The sequence below is a fragment of the Dermacentor variabilis genome, chromosome 5 (assembly GCF_050947875.1).
Source record: "Dermacentor variabilis isolate Ectoservices chromosome 5, ASM5094787v1, whole genome shotgun sequence".
In the NCBI taxonomy this organism is placed as follows: Eukaryota; Metazoa; Arthropoda; class Arachnida; order Ixodida; family Ixodidae; genus Dermacentor; species Dermacentor variabilis.
The window spans coordinates 5,956,360-5,975,809 of NC_134572.1; the positions used below are offsets into that span (position 1 = coordinate 5,956,360).

The window sequence follows — 19,450 nt, forward strand, 5'->3', positions numbered from 1 at the left end:
GCTTAGGCCCGGCCATCATAAAGTGCTGGTTGTACAATAAAAGTTTATTCCTCCTCCTCCCTTTGAGTTATCATAAATTGTTTCTTTCCTGATTTCGTTTTTTCCTCTTAAGTGGTTACTCATGGCAGGTTTCTTTTCCATTGCCGCCACCCATGAGATTATTTCAGCCTCTCTGACTTTCCGCTTGACCTTCTTTGTCGCTGTGTTGCCCACCCTACAGGCCGCATACTTGCTGGTAAGCTGCCGCCCAGTGAGCGCCATCTGACGGTCAGTATTTCCGTTCCGAGTTTTCTCTATCACGTCCACCTTTTGCGTTTGCCTCCTGACCCTCACCTAGATGTGTTCGTTGTGCAACGAAGAAAGACGCTAGTGGGTTCACCGCTACCGGATCGAAACGCTAGTGGGTGGAGCGCTCTTACTCGGCAACGGCTGTCGTGCTTGGAAGCTGCCACTGTCCTGACCGTTGACCTTGCGCTGCTCCGAGCACTGCCAAATAAACACCATTAGATTTTGTATAAAATGTGGACGTTTTGTCGTGAGCGTTATTGTATAGGAACGTATATATTTCCTTTTGTTATAATAATGTACATGCACCTGTACAAATATTCGATGACGTGAACAAAATTCGATGACCTGATACCGTAAAGCGAAAACAAAAACATAACATATTGTGTTTAATTATTAAGGCGAAAGCCTTGAGTGTCTATTTTGACGGTGACCTTTGCGAAGCTGCGCCCTGACGATAAGATGGCTGACGCCGTAAAGTGTAAAAACACGTCAAAAAGTCCTCGCATTGAAATCACATTTCTCAGGGAGGTTCCTGTAAAGAGAGCAAACTAGCGCCTTTGAAAAGAAAATTTGGTACATATCGGTTTGGAATCGAACTCGAAACGCCGGGGCGCGAGACGAGCACGCTTCCCTGAAGCAGTCGCTGCTCCACGGTTGTGGCTCACCAAACCCCACGAGCGCGATTTCGTGTGCCACAGCGACGGATCGGGCCGTCGCGTGAACAGATCGCTCGGTCTTATCGCGCGATCGCTCGGTTCTGCAAATCTAGAATTCGTCGCCCGGAAGTGCTATGAGCGACTAGCCAATTGCGCGAAGCCGGAACTGTATGTACATAACTCTAGTACTTCCGATTGTCGCACGGAACGAGCAAACGATTGAATTTTTATACGCGCAAGGATAACAACCTACTGCAAGATTTTCAGGAATATGCTGCTTTTTACAGTAAAACACATCAACTTAAGTTAATAAAGCACGCGTCATGCTAGTTTCGGCGCCTATATTGCTGCACTCATACCGGCAACACTAGGGAGACGTCGCTCGAAGTCATCGCTCGCATGGGGTACGACTTGTAGGCGACGAGCGAACGCGACAGCCATCTCCATCGCGTCGCTTGTCGCTGTCGCGTGCAAGATCGCTTGCATGGCGTTTATACGTAAAGGTGTGCCGAAGGAGGTTTACAGAAAAACTGCTGTAGTGGCGGCAGCGCCCGTCAAGTGAAGCCGTTGCGTCGCCATATTGCGCGCGGGGAGGGGGGGGTAAAAGCATGCCAGTCGCCGCAGCTTCTGTGTTTCGAGTCGCCGTAGCTCGCCGTGCGCGGTGCTGTGCGGATCTCAATATGTGCTAGCGGGCTCGGGTGTCATTAGCACATTCTAGCATTATCCTTCTCATTTAAATAAGGTTGCAGATCAGCATTTCCTTGCTCCAGAATAAATAAAATATTTATATTTCAGGCTAAACGAATTGACGTCACAATCGGAGCGGCGGCGGCTGTCGGCGGCGAGCGATGGAGGAGCGTGCAGGCTCTTGCGGCTCACGAGGGCGGCCGCGCAAGTACGCCACCGCGGAAGCAGCGCGTGCAGTGGAGAGGTCGCCTTAGTTCCGTACGTGTGCTTCCCATTGCGGCTCGTTACGTCTTGCGCGAAGCCTAACCCCATTTGTATAACTTAAAATTAAATTATGGAGTTTTACGTGCCTCAACCACTTTCTGATTATGAGGCACGCCGTCGTGGAGGACTCCGGAAATTTCGACCACCTGGGGTTCTTTAACGTGCACCGAAATCTAAGTACACGGGTGTTTTCGCATTTCACCTCCATCGAAATGCGGCCGCCATGGCCGGGATTCGATCCCGCGACCTCGTGCTCAGCAGCCCAACCCCATAGTCACTGAGCAACCCCGGCGGGTAATTGTATAACTTCATGTATTGCCAAATGTGCAGCAGGCTTTTCGCTTCTTGTGTTACACGAATGTAACACCTGCCGAACGTTTCTTCGCACGCACTCTGAGAAAATTTTCCAGAAGGGTATTGCGAATAACAAAAAGTTCCCAAATGGCATGTTTTCTCGTTCGACGGAATTCTCTGCTTGTGCTTTTACAATGTCACTCATGCATTTTGTTTTACAGACGCTGTGTAATCTGCATCAACACAATACGTTTACTCTGAATTTCAGCAGCATTTACCGAACTTGTGCGCTTAGAACTACCGCGAAACATTCGTTATTGTGATTTTTAACTTTCAAAGATGGGACTCTCAAAGATAGACGACGTCACGCATGTCCACACACGCGGGTCACGTACGGCCGCAGATGCCATGAAACGAAGCATATACACTGCAAGCTTTCTTTGTAACTTCCATCACACGCGTCTCTGTTCTAAGAACGACAGAGAGCTTAGCTAGTTGGTAATGATTCATTATGCAAAAAAGAAGTGAGGCGTGCAGACAGGACACAAGAGTAGAGAAGTGGACAACACGAACGCCGTATTGTCCACTTCTCTACTCTTGTGTCCTGTCTGCACGCCTCACTTCTTTTTTGCATAATGAATCGCTGTTCTATTCTACAAAACCGTCAGTTATTTGTCTCATTTTGATACCATGGTGATCTTACACTGAAAATCTGTATGATGCATCGTAATGCGGCTTTCTTTTAATACGTGAATAATTGACGCAAGATATCTTGGGGCGGGGAAGGGAGGGAGCGGGGAGTCGGATTTTTTTTCAGAAATTTCTTACGGTGTAGCATGTTACGAAATTTATCCTTGCGTTTGAGGACAGCGGACTATTCTATAACCGTTTATCATAGGCGCAAGGAGCACTTCAGCGAATCTGTCAGCACACGTGGGTGCTGTTGCTTACTCCAGGGTAGCGTACCGTACTGCTGCCGAGAAGTAGCGACGCCTGCCTATCGAAGCTCGACCGACATTACTTATTGGGTAGCGTGGCGTTGTCGGCGGGCTGCAGGCATCCGGTAGATCATGGCGACCAAGCAGAGGCGAGACGATTTTCTAGTGCGAAACTTGCACTGTTTATTCAAAGGTAGTTGAAAGAAAATAAGAAAAGCATGAAGTAAAGTATCAAGTATGAAGTATGAAGTCTCTCAAAGTACATTTCGGAGCCCCTTAAATAGGCTCTCTACAAGTTGTGGGCGGGATCTTGCTTCCGTCGAATGACACGTGACAGGCACGGAGAGAGGGCCCCTCCTCCAGCAATACCGAGCACAGGAAGAAGTCGATCCTCTTTTCGACGAATCCGGTGAGAATGTCGTGTGAATGACCTCTCCGGCGCCGTGGGGTCCGGCCAAGAGAAGGTGAAGGGAATGAGGTAAGCACACACGATGCCACGACCATGAGAGGAGGGGAAGGGGATGAGGTCGCCCGTGGGCTCCGGCTCAGGGGTAGTGTGAATGACCTCTCCGGCGCCGTGGGGTCCGGCCAAGAGAAGGTGAAGGGGATGAGGTAAGCAAACACGATGCCACGACCGTGAGAGGAGGGGAAGGGGATGAGGTCGCCCGTGGGCTCCGGCTCAGGAGGGAGGGTGAATGACCTGTCAGACGCCAACCCTAACAGTGCTGACTTCATGTGCGGGGCAAGTCCGGTGAAAGGCTACTCGGAACTTCAACATACGTCACTGAAGCAGTGATGTAGCAAGTCTCGTTATTTAAGCACTGGATGGGGATGTTGCGGAGGTAACACCCACAGAGCGACCAAACCACCAAAGATATTAACGTGCTTATTCCTGGCCTTTCGGCTTCCACCATCAGAGCTCTGCGAGATCCAGACGGTTTTTACAGCGAAGCTGTATATGGCTAGAGTTCCGTTCATTTTTTTTCTCCGTAAACAAAAACTATCATTGTCAATGGATCATACCCCCGTAAGCAAGCAAAAAATGCAATGGCTCATAGTCACGTAAGGCAGAGGCTACAAGCACTCAGCAAAGTGAAGCGAACAGTGCTTCAGTACGTTCTTTCTAATCACGCATACAACATACAGAACCGCTTGACGAAAACTGTCATCATCAATGGCTGATGCCCCCGTGAGCAATGGCTTGTATCCCTGTAAGCAAGCAAAAAATGCAATGACTCATAGTCCCGTAAGGTTCATGGCTAGTCACTTTGCGTGAATTAGCTGCGATGACACTACCCCTGTTGTCATTGTCGGTGATTTCAGTGTGGATGTGTCGGCACCGAAAAGGGAACAGTTTACGCGTTCGGTGTTGTACATACCTCTTGCGATGCCAAACCGATCCCGCCCAACCGACCACCCTGTAGCGTACGCGCATCGATTTGACATTGTCAAAGAATGTGATTGCAGTTGCGAGTGAAATAAGGACCACCGATCAAGACAATAAACGACTGTGCGTACCTTTTGTGACGATGACCACCCATAAAAACCATAAATGAGTTCGTACCTTAGCTAAAAATTGTGTCACCTCCATGTCGTGTACTTGACAGCTTCGCTGGTCAGCAACCTTCACAGAGTGGAATGGCTTATGATTCTTTGTGCAGAAGTCTCACTGCATTATTGGATAAGTATACTTGGTCTTTCTCCACGCGAAATGAGGAGTCGATTGAGGTGGGATCAATTCTGCTGCACTTTCTTCTTTCTACAGCGAAGCTGTACATGGCTGGTGTTCCGTACGTTTTTGTTCTCCGTAAACAAAAACTATCATCATCAATGGCTCATACCCCCGTGAGCAAGCAAAATGGCTCATAGCCCCGTAAGGCAGAGGCTACAAGCACTCAGCCAAGTGAAGCTAACAGTGCTTACATCACCCTAATCTCCTCTAATCACCCATACATTACCTTCCACCAACTCTAATCACCCATACAGAACAGCAGAACATACAGAACAGCATGTAGAAAACTGTCATGATGAATGGCTCATACACCCCTAAGCGAGTAAAAAATGCAATGGCTCATAGCTCCGTAGGATTCATGGCTACTCACTTTGCGTGGGTTAGTTGCGATGACACTACCCCTGTGATGGTTGTCGGTGATTTCATTGTGGATGAGTAGGGACCGAAAAGGGAGTGGTTAACGTGTTTCGTGTTGCAGACGCATCCCGTGCGATGCCGCGCCGATGCGGCCCAACCGACCATCCAGCGGCGTGCGTGCATCGATTAGAAAAGCATGTGTTAGCAGTTGCGAGTCAAAAAATAACCACCGATCACGAAAACAAATGTGTGTGCGCACCTTTGGTCACGATGACCACCCACCAAGACAATAAATCAGTTCGTACCTTTGTTCAATTCCGTGTCATCTCCGTGTCGAACAGCTTCGCTAGTCATCCACCTTTACAGAATGAGATGGCCCATGTTTCTTTTTACTTAGATTTTTTTCTTCTCTGGCGCACGGGAAAAAAAAGATGCGGAACACTTTATTCAGTTGTGCCTGTGCTACGGTTCTATTGCAAAATTTTCCACCGCCATTTGTAGTGCGAATCCCATGTGGGATGAAAAAAGCTAATTGACTCTGTAATTAGTACTGGTGACGTGTTAAGCTTATTTTTGCACTCAGAAGGCAGGTTATAGCAATCTGTTGAAATTATATATAAAGGTCTGGCATGTTCTTCAGACTTCTCACTAACCTGATAAATTTAGTGTTGAATATTCTTTTTGGAGACCAGCTTGTTCCCTGGTTTCGAATAGCCTCTCCTTGAGTTTATGCTAAACTAGCGTAGTGAGTACCTCGCACAAAACAGACGACAGCCTAATGGGAGTCTATTCTTTTAATTATATGTGTCCTTTTTATTATGGAGTAAAGCTACATTAGCAATTTTTACATGTCCCTAGTTCCAAGTCCGGAGGAGTTTCGTTTGAGAGAGATGTGAAAAAAATTACGCTCATGCATTTCTTGCGGAATTGTGCTTTGTAGGTTCTGATATATATGTGCGACAGTAAGCATCAATAGTGTGAAAAAGGATTTCTATATCAGAGTATCCAGCGCTGCAGCCTGATATTAGTGGAGTGCTTATTGTACCACGTTCAAGCCTATGCAGGTGTCCAGCTGTACACTACGATACGGTGCTCTTTCTGCCTGCTTCTTTTTTCCTTGTGTGTTTTTCTCTTGCACCTCGCTACCTGTCACAGCCATGCACCGAGTAGCTCCCAACACAGTACGCTCCTAAAGCATACGAACATATTATTCAATATAAAAGAAAGCAGAATAGTTATTGACTCTTGCTGCAATATACCTGGCTATCCAGTTTGATGTCCGGTAACTGGCTTGTTAATTATCTTCTTTTGGCATACATTGTAATTATCGTCACCTCAACTGGATTACATGAGGGGGCAGGTTACACTGAATTTGCAAGACAAATTGCAGAGTGATGCTGGCTAGTTGACAAAAATTGATGAATTTTTGTATAAATCACTTTATTATGCAAGGTCTAAATGTGGGATCGAATCCAAGCAGCAACAATGTGATATCCATTTAGCACAAATACTGTACTTAGCACCAGCTCCGGAAAATACAGGTCCTCGAAATCTGTAGGCAAATGCACTGATGTTCCAGTTAACACTTAGCAGCACATTACTCTTCACAGAACGGGGCGGCACCCCTTCTCGCATGAGCAGGGTGGAGGTACGGCTCCACGTTATTTTCAACCTAAAACGCCCCTCATTCAATGTGTAGCAGGTGGCGGAACAATTGCCGGCCAGGCACGCCAGGCTAGCCTGGTCTGCTGCAACACCGCAGCCACTATCAACGAAAAAACAACAAATTTCTGCCCGTTGCTAAGGCAACGATGTGTAGCAACGGTGTGAGCTGTTGCGTTTAAAAGCGTGTGCACTTGCACACACGTGGCTTCGTTTCACATGGTGCTTTAGTGCGCTATAGATGGCAGCTCTCTGCAACATCCATTCCTGATAAACTTATTTTCAGTCAGTAAGTATCTGGTGAAAAATACACCAGGGATATGACATGGTCAGATATCCCTATCGAAAATGAAAGCCATATGCTCGATACGTTGCATATACAATAATGTCATATAACATATATGAAAACGCGCGGGTTTTTATATAGGATAACGTACGCCTCATGTGGGATAATTGGACATGGGAGTTATTGGGCATATGTTTATTTTTCAGTAGGTATGGCGCAAACATATCCTACATTGCAATTCAAGTTTCTTGCCACAGTATTTATTTGTTATTCTACTACACTAGCTATTCTTTATTCTATAATATTATTATTATTGTACACTTCCATTTACTGCCCCATTTATGCGACACGAAAGAATTGATATTGGCCAACGAAGGCGCGTGTTTCTTTTTTCCTCGGCAACACTTCTCTCGCAAACGTTCTCAGCAGTGTAATTGTGTTATGCGTCAACCTTTCACAAGAGCCGACATGTGATCAATGCTTTAGTGAAAATCAATTTGCAAGCAATTCTTGTGAATCACAAAGAAAGCCGTTGCTAGCTATATACAAATGCCAAGAAGCAATTAGATTAGGAGCTAAGGTGGAAATCTCGGCTGTTTTGGGACGGCCATTTTTTTCTTTAGCGCCAACGCAGAGTTCTTATAGGGGGCGTCAGCGGGTCGCTGCTGTTGCCTTGGCGACCCGCTCTCAGACCAGAGTGGCATCTTTCAATAGCACACTTCTGAGCAGTACACCCAGGCCAACCGATCAGCAAGGTAAGAGACATTTCAAGATTATTTGTTTCCATTTTGTGCAGCAAATACCATTGAAGAACATGGCTTCACGCATGGTGCATGGTCCGAGATATAAACACTCGACTCGCGTGTCCAGCTTAATCACTTATTCCGCTCTGAGGATGAAACCTTTACGTTTGACGAAGCTCTACTTCTCGGTTCGAGCTTCATTTTCCCTTTCCACTCGACCCACCTGCTCGTGTAGTCGCGATTTCGCGACGTACATGAAATTTGAGCTCATAAATCCAAGCGGGCCGCTTAAGCGAGACAAATCTTGACTTTGACGTCGCCTGTGGTAATCTAGCAAAAATGGGTCAGATTTCCGCCATATTAAATCAGGAAAAAAAAAGACGCGTTGCGCGTGGTGCTTCCACAAAGGGTGAACACCTGCAATAGGCTCGCGGCTGCATCCATTCAGGTGCATAAATTGAAGTTGCCGTCTCTGCAATACCGACTGTTTTACAGACTGCCATAAGATGCCAGGTGATTTACCTGCCAAGTATGAGTGCTTTCTTTTTAAGTGCGAGAACATGCGAATATAAAGACATTGTTTTGTGCTGGACGCTTTATTTTTCAGTTTTCTTTAGTCTAGTCTAGAAATTTAACACGGAGAAAATGCAGTTAAAGTAATTCTGGATGTTCTTGCGTCACATACTAGTATTTCTAACTGCGATTCGAATGTTTCTTACAGGCGAAAGAAATTCGGGTTATAAAAGGTGAAATTTGAACCAGACAACGCAAGGGTCACGTAAGCGACCCTATAAGTACGAAACACTCTTAACACGAAAACCTAGATTTTAAAGATTAACGCTATAACTGATCTCTTGAATTTTTCATGTATCCTTTGCGACGTGGAAGCATTGACACCGTCGCACACTCACCACAGAAAAAATCCGCATATGACCACATATGATTATAGTGGCGTAGCCAGGAATCCTTAAAGCGAAGCTTTCTTTGCCTCTTCTCCCGACTTCCCGGGCCCGGCTGCTGCTGTGATCTTGCTCGGTTTCTTGCGACACCACCAGATGGGGCTCGCCTCCGCGCATACCGGACGGCGCCGCTGTGGGACGGGATGCGTAGTTTGTGCGTATGACACGTGCTGTGCTTGCTTTTCTATGCGACAAAAATGCAGGTGGAGGACTGCCGAGGTCGCGTGCCTGGCTGTGATAGTGTAAACATCACAATCGTCCATAGCCTGGAGAGAGCGCTCGGAGCTGGCGTCTCAGCGGCCACTTGTGCAGAAGTGCACGCGCCAGCAGAAGGGCTCCAAAGCGTGCACTCAGGGTACACACAGGTACACAGGTACACACAGGTACAAAGGTACACACAGGCCCGAAAGTCTCGCGGAACAGGAACGTCGTCGCTACGCAGAGAAATGTGATGCATACCGCGAATGTATGTATAGAAGGTATACATACAAGCATATTGAATTACGTACAGCTGCATAATTCAGTTAAAGTTTAACACTTCCATCACGACGCGATGTGCTATGTGAGGAAATGATAATGCTTAACCCTCTCAGACATTATGAACAATGACACACGGCAACGCCTCAAGCAAATACATCTCCTTGTGTGTTCTGTGCAGACAAACTGCAGTGGCGCACTCAAGGTAACGTGTAACCTCAACTCACCACTCTCGTATTGGACTAAACGCTGAATAAATCACACAGTCACCGCCGACATCACCGCCAATTATCGCCACTCAAAGCAAAGAGCATACAAAACTTCGATTATATCGATTACCACAGTGCGTGGGATCCACAGATTTTTTTGAGTAAGGAAGTGGGGCCCTCCCTGGATATGCGTCTCAACAATTGATGAGCCGTGGTCAACTTTACATCTTGGCGCAAGGTTTAGCGAGCACGAGCGTTCTAAAAACTGCACAGAACATCGGCACATTCGGTCCTCTCTGATCGACTCAAGGAGGGTCGTTACTTGTAGATAAAAAGAATTGCTAACCTGATCCAGGAAAACAGTTCTAAATCGTTGCGTCCGCCTTTATTCTATCAATTTCCGCTTTTGCTTAATAGTTAATTGTGAACGTAATGATTTTTATGTTCATATTCTTTTCCGGCCCTGGTAACGTTTAACATCCAAGCTCTCTCGAGTGAAGCTAGCATTGCTCGGGATATCATTGCTGGGGATACTGAGGTTAGATAGAACAACTGATGAGGCTTAGACAGTGCCGACTAACGGCCACGTCCTCTACTATAGAGGACTCCAGCATAAGAAGCAATCATTAAGGACATAGCTGGCAACATTGACGAATTCTACGGCATTAATGAGAGGATAGCAGTAGTAGTAATAAAAGTTATAACACGTGTATATTAAAGTAGTACGAGCCTACGCTCCAACCTCCAGTCATGATGAATATGCAATAGATCAGTTTTATGAAGATGTAGAATTAACGATGAGAAAAGTGCAAACTCGGTGTGCTGTAGTAATGGGCGACTTGAATGCAAAAGTGGGGAAAAGGCAGGCGGGTGAACAGAAAATTGGCAACTACGGCGTCGATTCTACAAACGCAAGAGGAGAGATACTGGTAGAATTCGCAGAAAGGAATAAGCTTCGAATAATGAACACCTCATTCAGGAAGTGTTGGAACAAAACGTGGACCTGGAAACGCCCTAATGGCGAAACAAGAAATGAAATTGATTTCATACTTTCTGCTGATCCCAGCACGCTGCCGGATGTGGAAGTGTTAGGTAAGGTAAAGTGCTCTGATCATACATATTTAGAGGTCTAGGATTCACCACAATTTCAAGAGAGAAAGCGTAAAATTGGTCAGGAAGAAACAGGCCAACCTAGACGGAATAAGGATAAAAGCAGAGCAATTCAGGCTGGTACTGGCAAACAAATATGCAGCCTTAGAACAGGGAGATGAAGATGAGATAGAAGCAATGAATTAAACCGTAACTAGGTTGGCTTCTGAAGCAGTAATTCCTTCTTTCTTTCTTTATTCAATAATGCAAACCTTGTACAGGTCCGAGCACGGTGGGTTAAATGGCAAAAAAACAATAATAACAAAGTTAAACGCATCGAAGTGCGACGAAAGGCAATAAAGAATCATTCCAGCCGGTTATAGTGCAAGGAAAAAATGAAAACTTGAATAAATCTGTTCGCGCAAAATACGGCGTGAGGGAATTAGGATGATGGTGGCGTGTATGCCTCGACCTTGAAAGCGACAGATATGGAGAAGGGTTAATAGCTAGATCTTGATTCCAAAGCAAGAAAAGAAATTGCAAGCGTAATTTTTTTCTTCGTTGTTCAAGACATTGGATACCGTTAATCGACATTAATTCAGAGGGTGTCCTACAGGGAAAATTTAGAGTAAATAAACCTTAGAGCTTTGCTCTGTACCTTTTCTAGGCGGGTGATATGGTGTTTATTAAACGGGTCCCAGACAACGCATGCATGTTGAAGTTTCAGTCTAATTAGTGAATTGTAAGCAAGTAATGTTACGCTAGGGGGAGAATTTCTAAGATTATGTCTTAAATAGTATGGTTTACGCAATGTGGAAGAGCAGATGTTATTTATATGTAACTTCCATGATAAAGTATTAGAAAGTGTGACACCCAAATACTTACATTTAGTCTCTTCCAGCAAAGGTGACGAACCTAGCCTGTAGTTAAAAGAAAGCGGAGCTTTTTTGCGAAAGAAGCGAAGAAAGACGGTATTATCAGTGTTAAGTTTCATGGCCCACGCTTCACACCATTCAAAAATCTTAGCAAGAGAGGAGTTAAGATGGATTTGGTTGTTACTTGAAGTTATTTCTTGAAAGAGCACACAATCATCCGCAAGCAACCTGATTTGGACATTCGGATCAAGTTCAGTAATAATGTCATTAATATATAATAAAAACAAGAAGGGCCCCAGCACACTTCCTTGGGGCACGCCAGAGCCGACCAGAAGGCAACCTGATTGTTGCTCATTAACTGCTACAAATTGGTAGCGATTGGTTAAATAGTTTGATATCCATATGATTAAAATTTCCGGGAGGCCAATGCGTCTGAGTTTTAATATTAGTTTGTCATGGGGAACTTTAAGGAAAGCTTTACTGAAGTCAAGAAATATTGCATCAATCTGCCCGTTCTTATCGAGACATGAAGAAAGTGAATGTATTACTGTCACTAGTTGTGTAATTGTTGAGTATCTTTCTGAACCCGTGCTGGAAATTAGAGAGGACTGCGTGCGCATCTAAAAATTCATTAATCTGGTTGGCAATAATATGTTCGATTAGTTTACAACATGATGATGTAAGTGATACTGGACGGTAATTTTGTAATAATGTGCTGTCATCTTTCTTGTGTATTGGTACAACCCTGGCTATCTTTCAGTCGCTCGGTAATGGTCCATGAAGTAATGAAATACGAATGAAAAATGAAATACGAATGAAATACGTAATGAAGTGGGAGGTAAGACACCAAGGCAACCAGTAGGTAAGCTTTCCCAAGTAACAAAGGACCAAATAAAGAATAGACAAAGAATGAAAGTTTCCAACTCAACAGATCAGATAGAATTCGCGGAACGGTCAAAGCCGATCAACAAACAGAAAGTGATATTCGAAATTATAATGGGAGAAAGAATGAGGGAGCAGTAGAAATGGACGCAGCATGAAATCAGTGAGAAGGAAACTTGGCATAGGACAAACCAAGATGAATGCACTGAAGGATAAACAGGGTAATATCATCAGCAATCTCAAAGATATAGTAAAAGCAGCGGAAGTATTCTATACTGACCTGTACAGTACCCACAGCAACCACGATACCTCCAATCGTAGTAGTAATGAACAGGTTACAGAGGCTCCTCCTATATCAAGCGATGAAGTTAAAAGGAGCTTGCAAGACATGAAACGGGAAAAAGCGGCAGGAGAAAATGGAACAACAGTAGATTTAATCAAAGATGGAGGAGAAGTCATGTTTGAAAAACTGGCGGCGCTTTATACGAACTGTCTATCGACTTCAAGGGTCCCATAGAACTGGAAGAATGCCAACATTATACTAATAACCAAAAAGGGAGACGTTAAAGAATTGAAAAATTAGAGGCCCATTAGCTTACTTCCAGTATTATATAAAATATTCACGAAGATAGTGTCCAATAACGTAAGGACAACACCGCGTTTCAGTCAGCCAAGGGAACAGGCTGGCTTCGGCAAAGGATGCTCTACAATGGGTCAGATCGATGTAATCAATCCGCAGAGCACAATCAGCCTCTCTATATGGTTTTCATAGATTACGAAAATGCATTGCATTCAGTAGAGATACCAGCAGTCAGAGGCATTACGTAATCAAGGACCACAGGGGGCTTAGTAAATGTCTTGGAAAATGTCTACAGAGATTCCACAGCTACCTTAATTCTCCACAAGAAGACACGAAGATATATATAAAGAAAGGGGTCAGACAAGGATGCACAATCTCTCCAATGTTATTCATTGAGAGCTTGGAATAAGTATTCAAGCAATTAAACTGGGAAGGCTTAGGAGTTAGGATCAACGGCGAATCTATCAGCAACCTTCGATTTGCAGATGACATTGTCCTGTTCAGCACCACTGGGGACGAGTTACAGCAAATGATTGAGGACCTTAACAGAGGGAGTATAAGTAGTGGGGTTGAAGATTAATAACCAGAGGACAGAGATAATGGTCAATGGCCAGGCAAGGGAAGAAGAGTTCAGTCCAGTCAGCCTCTAGAGTCTATAAAGGAGTACGCGTTTACCATGGTCAATTACTCACAGGGGACCCTGATCATGAAAAGGAAATTTGCAGTAGAATAAAAATGGGTTGGACTGCATACGGCAGACATTGTCAGATTCTGACTGAAAGCTTACCATTATCACTAAAAATAAAGGTCTACAATCAGTGCACTCTACCAGTGCTAACATATGGGGATGAAATTTCAAGAGTGACAAAGAAGCTAGAAAACAAGTTAAGGAACGTGCAATGAGCGACGGAACGAAGAATGTTCGGCCTAGCGTTAAGGGACAGGAAGGGAGCGGTTTGGATCAGAGAGCAAACGGGTATAGAAGATATTCTAATTGACATCAACAGAAGAAATATGGAGCTGGGCAGGTCATGTAATGCGCAGGTTAGATAACCGTTGGACTATTATGGTTACAGAATGGGTACCATTGGGTACCATGATGTTGATACTGTGGTTAATCCGTTGTATTGGGCGGACGTGACAATCACGCCGAAGCTAGGAAACACTCATTCATCGATTACGGCTGGGTGTGGCATACACCAACCGATACCTTCACAAGATTGGACAAACACGGGACCCTGAATGTAGCGTCTGTCACACTCTCGAGACAATAGCTCACGTACTTTGCGTGTGCCCTCAATATGCGGCCGAACGAAGAACACTCAAATATACAGTTGACAGCTTGTACTCCCGCCCCTTTTCAGAAGAAAAGCTTTTGGGTGCGTGGAGGAGTGTTCACTGTGCCCAACGTGCCATAAGATCACTTTTGAACTTTTTAAGTGAGCCTGGTTTAGACGATCGCCTCTAGAAGCTGTGATACGTTCACTTAGTGCGAAATGTGTTTGCGCAATAACTTTTTGTGACAAGATCACTTTTTGTATGGACAAGATTGCCCTTACGTGTATTGCGTCTACAGTGCGCATCCGCATATAGGACAACGTGTATATAGTATCTCAATGTACCATAACATAATCACCCGCCACCTACCTTTCCCTGTATTTCCCACTTCCCCTTTCACTAGTGAGGAGTAGCAGGCTAGAGGCACGCTCTCCAGGCCGATCTCTCCTCCTTTCTCTTCATTAAAATTACTTCTCCTCCTCCTACCTATTAGAGCAAAGCAAGCACAGGTAGAAAAAAGAGCAGAACACCAAAAGGAAAAAAAAAGGAAGGAAAATAGAAAAAGGGGCGAGCACGCTACACTGATGGGCCGTCGCCTATCGGCAAGTGCCGCTCGCCGGTATAATCGAGGCTTCTCTCAGCCTCCGCTCGGTCTAAGCCACATGCACCGTCTTCTCCACTAGCCTGAAACCAAGAGCAACCTGCAGGGAGACACCCTGCGCGACAGATAGCCCAATGCCCTCGCACCTTAGCACCACGTGTTCAATGGTGTCGTCGGCCTCCGCACGCCCGACACCGCACATCGTTGCTTATGCTTTGAAGGCGCACAAGTGTACGGAGCGCGCCAGCTCTTGCTCCAAAGAGCAACCTGCTCCCAAGGGAATCATCGTGTAGGTGCACCATGCCAATAGCGTTCATATCTGTTTATCAATACTGCGTTCTTGAACACAAGACCATACATTCAGGCATGGGGCTTCGACAACACATATACATAGCAGAAACTTGTTCGCCGATGTCATCACGCGCACGACCTTAACAGAATATTCATTTCAAGACACTATTTACAAGCACCGAATATGGCTCAACACGCACACACAAAATAAAGTAACTAATTATTTAATATGCACCTCAAACAATAACAGTGGCTTTTGTGTTACTACACTACCAGCAAGGTTGTTCCAGTCGCTTGTGGCTCTAGGAAAATAGGAATATTTGTAACAGTTAATTCTCGCAAATAACGGTTTTACTGACAGAGAATGTCGCACGCGTGTAGCGCAACCATTGGAATAACTAATTATTTGCGAAGTGTCAATACTGTAGTGCCCATTCACCAACAGGAAAAATAATTTCAAGAGGCAAATACGATTCGTACGAGTAACTGACGGTAAAACGCTTCTTAGAAGGTCCGTGATGGATGTACGTGCATAGGAATGACAGATGAATCTCACTTTCTTTTTTAACCTTTTCCAATTTGTAAATGCTTGTTTTAGTGGAGGGGTCCCAGAATAAAACAGCATATTCTAAGACTGGTCGTACAATAATGTAAGCACATAGGCGAGTTTCAGGGGTAGCATACCGTAATGCCCGCCTTAAAAAGAACAGTTTAAGAAGAGCATTAGTGGAGACGGTATCAGTATGTTTACTCCAAGAAAGGTTATTAGTAATCCAGAGGCCCAGATACTTGCAGCATGTGACTTCGGAAAGTGCGTGATCAGTAATACCATACCGGTAACGGAGAGGGTTCTTTTTAAGTGTTATTCTCATGTGTACTGTTTTATCATGATTTATTACCATTTGCCACATATCACACCTACTTTTTTGCGTTTTGAAGGTGGTTATTCAGTCTAATTCGATCCTCAATTCAATTTATTTATTTTTTTCATAAAGGAGACAGTCATCGGCGTATAGCTTAACACGGACAGAAAGGTCACGGACAGTACCATTTATAAAAACAAAAAACAAAAGCGGTCCAAGAACAGATGCCTGGGGTACTCCGGACTCAACCGGGATGTTGTGGGGTGGGCATTAATAAAACAAACCAATTGACGCCGGTTTGACAAGTAAGCCTCGATCAAGGCTATTACCTTGTCATTTGTTATTATGAAACCTAATTTATGAATAAGCTTTCTGTGCGAAACCATGTCGAAAGCCTTGGGAATGTCTAAAAACACTCCATCAGTTTTCTTGGCTTTGTTAATTGCTTCTGAAAAATCATCAATAGTCTATCAGCTGTGCACAAGTAGAGTATTCTCTTCTGAAGCCATGTTGAACTTTTGATTTTGCGTTATGTTCTTGTAGTAAGTCAATTAAATGTTTATGAATAATATGCGCAATTAGACTGCATGCAGTAGAAGTGAGAGTGGCCGATAATTTTGTATACACTTATTTCACCACTTTTATATAAAGGTTTAATTCTTGCGACTCTCCAGTCATCTGGTAAAGTACCTTCGTGAAGCGACCTTCTGAATATCACGCATAAATATTTGGAGCACCATTCGGCATACTGCTTTAGAAAAGCATTTGGAATGTCATCTGGACCGGGTGATTTCTTCACGTCAAGTCTCAACGATACATTAAACACTCCATTTTCACATACGGCGTGTTTATGCCATCCGTACACATCCAACGGCGATGCTACGCACCCAGCGCGTTTCCTCTGGCTCCCGCACTCGTTCCCCGCGCCTGTTTTAATTGCCCAATCTGTCGGTGAGTCTGCGCTGTTACGGGGAGCGAAACAGGCCGCATTCACTCTCCATCTGGTAGCGCCTCACCCACGGGGTGCGAATGCATGTCGCTCACAAGTAATCAACTACACGCCGCGACCACCGCCCTCGAGGCACGTAGAGCAGGCGGCCGCTGCATGCGATTTTGCTGACCGCCTCCCAAGCCTCAAAGCTCGACCAGCCCAGGCCGCCCTGTGTAGCCTCGTTGGCCACCGCACCATGACAGCCCGAGAGCTATCCGATCAACTCCCGCGCGGCTGCCGAGGGGCAGAGCACAGCATCTGCGAACCTCGGCGAGCACGACGCCTGCATACGAGGCCCGCTTTAGAGCCTACATACGCGTTCCTTACGCACGCTCTCCAAGCACGACCGGAGGCGAGCGCCATATGGTGGGGTTGCAGGAAACCCAGCGGCAGGCGCGGCGAATCCATAACAGCAGAAGCGCCCCCAGAAAGTCTGGAGAAGTGGCAAAGAAATCGTCGCTTTAAAGCTGCTCAGTGTAGGCAATGCTATTCGCTTCGAAAGCAAAAGAAAGTGCAACGAGAGAACGAGAAGCGCGTTTGACTGGCCTTTTCAAAGAATGCTGCGGGTTACCGCCCGATACTTCCGTCCGCGGTTACGTAAACGTGACGTCACTCCTAGGGATTGGAATAAAAACAGATTGCTATAGTTGTGCGTTCTGGGCCCCTGCACGTAATAACACATCTAAAGCGGGAAAAAATGATGTACTATACACCGCTATGAAACGTGCCACTAAACTGTCAGTAGGACTTTTGCAATACTCTCGTAAAACCTTGTGAATTTATATACCAAATTTGCTTTAGAGCATTCTGGTGGATGCCTCCCACAGAAGTGCGACATCCGTTTTTGGTGCAGAAGCATGGATTTGTAAACTTCGTGGCTCAATTTTTTAAAACTTGCCGATTATCGGAAATTCGGTTTTAAGAATTCCTAAGTCATCAATAAAATTCTGTTTCATATATTCGCCAGGATTGAGCTTTCCCTCTCCAATGCATTTCATTAAATTCGTATCAAGCCGGTTCTTTTTTCATTTCTACGTTTCGCATCCGATCGAATAGGCGGAATCGGAGAGTTGCACCCTAGATAAACCTTGCTCTTCAGAGGAGGAGTTCAGCTATAGCGCCCCGCAGCAGCAGCAGCAACATGTCCTTCGCCGAAGCCCGGTTCCGCTCGGACGCGTGGCTTCTCCGCCTGTCCGGCTGCCTGCCGCCCCTGCACCGCGAGAACCGACTGGCGGAAGGGCGCTCCCGCGTGCGGTGCACCACGGCAGCGTTGGTGGTTGCCGCGTCGCTGCTCGAGCTGACTTCCCTGCTGGGCCGCTCCCTCCTTGGGACAAGACACCTGAGCATGTTCAACGGAGGTCTGTTCTTCACCATCAGGCTCCTTCTGTTGGCCAAGGTGTCGTCGCAGCTTGCCACCTCGCTCGCCAAGTCTCGGGACACGTGGGCACTCGTGGCCCGAGCAGCAGACTACGAGCGCAAATGCCGCCAGCCAGCACAGCGCGGATCTGTGCGCTGCAAGGCTGCCTTCAGGCAAGAGACGCTGAGCAACTCTCTCTGAATGCGGAAACGAAACATTTAGTGGTGATTTAGCGGTAGATGCGAAAGAAACATTCGTTAGCATTACGCCGCATCTCTTTGAGCACCCAGGACCCATGATATAAAGCGAGTTCCCCGCATTGCAAAGTGCTGTTTAGGAGCTCATTGGACACACATCCTGCCTCTTCGACCACCGTCACTTGCAATATATACGTTGTCACGTGTCGATCTTGAAAGGGAACTGGCGACGTTTATTGAGGGCAGCTGGCTCCCGAATAACACGGTGGTACACTCTTAGCACGGTAACGTTAATTAAAGGGGTATATTCTCACAGATTTGTCCACCTTTAATCTATAAGTTAAACATCAACCTTTACAATTTTAACTTCTATTAAAGGTAAGTAGGCGTGCACCTAAACTAGAGGTTACAACACTTTAACGTCTAGTATATGCATACAGTATTGAGCGCCTTTGCCAAAATATAGAGGTTACTTGCTACAGTATACCAGTTGAACCAATAAAATGTTTACACAAAGCGGCTTGCTGGCAGTGATGTCACGGCTGCTGATTTATCAGTAGATCTGCTGATTTTTAAAATTTTCTGCTGATTCAGTGACAAAGCGCTTGAATCTGCTGATTTTCTTGCGTTTCTACTGAAACGAAAGCGGAATCTGCAACTTTTTCAGTACAGAGAATGAATCGATGGATGGATGGATGGATGGATGGATGGATGGTTATAGAGGTTATATTAATGTGGTGCTACCTAGCGAGAGAAAAAAAAACGTGGTTGGCTCCGAGGTTAACATACATTCTTGCGTTTCCAAACTCTCAAACGTGGCGCTAACTCTGTCTTTGAGCAAAGTGGGGAAAGGCAGAGTTTCTATGCTCTGTGGGAAAAGGTGAGGCGGTGAAT

At 45.5% G+C, this 19,450-nt stretch overlaps 1 protein-coding gene across 1 annotated transcript; it reads left to right on the top strand.

The window, feature by feature from the left end:
• The first annotated feature begins 1,509 nt into the window (after positions 1 to 1,509).
• LOC142582125 (uncharacterized) lies at positions 1,510 to 18,560 on the top strand. Its single transcript, XM_075691522.1, has 3 exons — positions 1,510 to 1,889; positions 7,799 to 7,919; positions 18,134 to 18,560. The coding sequence occupies exon 3, from the start codon at positions 18,144 to 18,146 to the stop codon at positions 18,558 to 18,560; it is 417 nt and encodes a 138-aa protein (XP_075547637.1). The 5' UTR covers positions 1,510 to 1,889; positions 7,799 to 7,919; positions 18,134 to 18,143.
• The last annotated feature ends 890 nt before the right edge of the window (positions 18,561 to 19,450 follow it).

What these genes read in the sequence shown, in the direction of transcription:
- LOC142582125 (XM_075691522.1), top strand. Translation starts at nt 18,144, where the DNA reads ATGTCCTTCGCCGAAGCCCGGTTCCGCTCGGACGCGTGGCTTCTCCGC.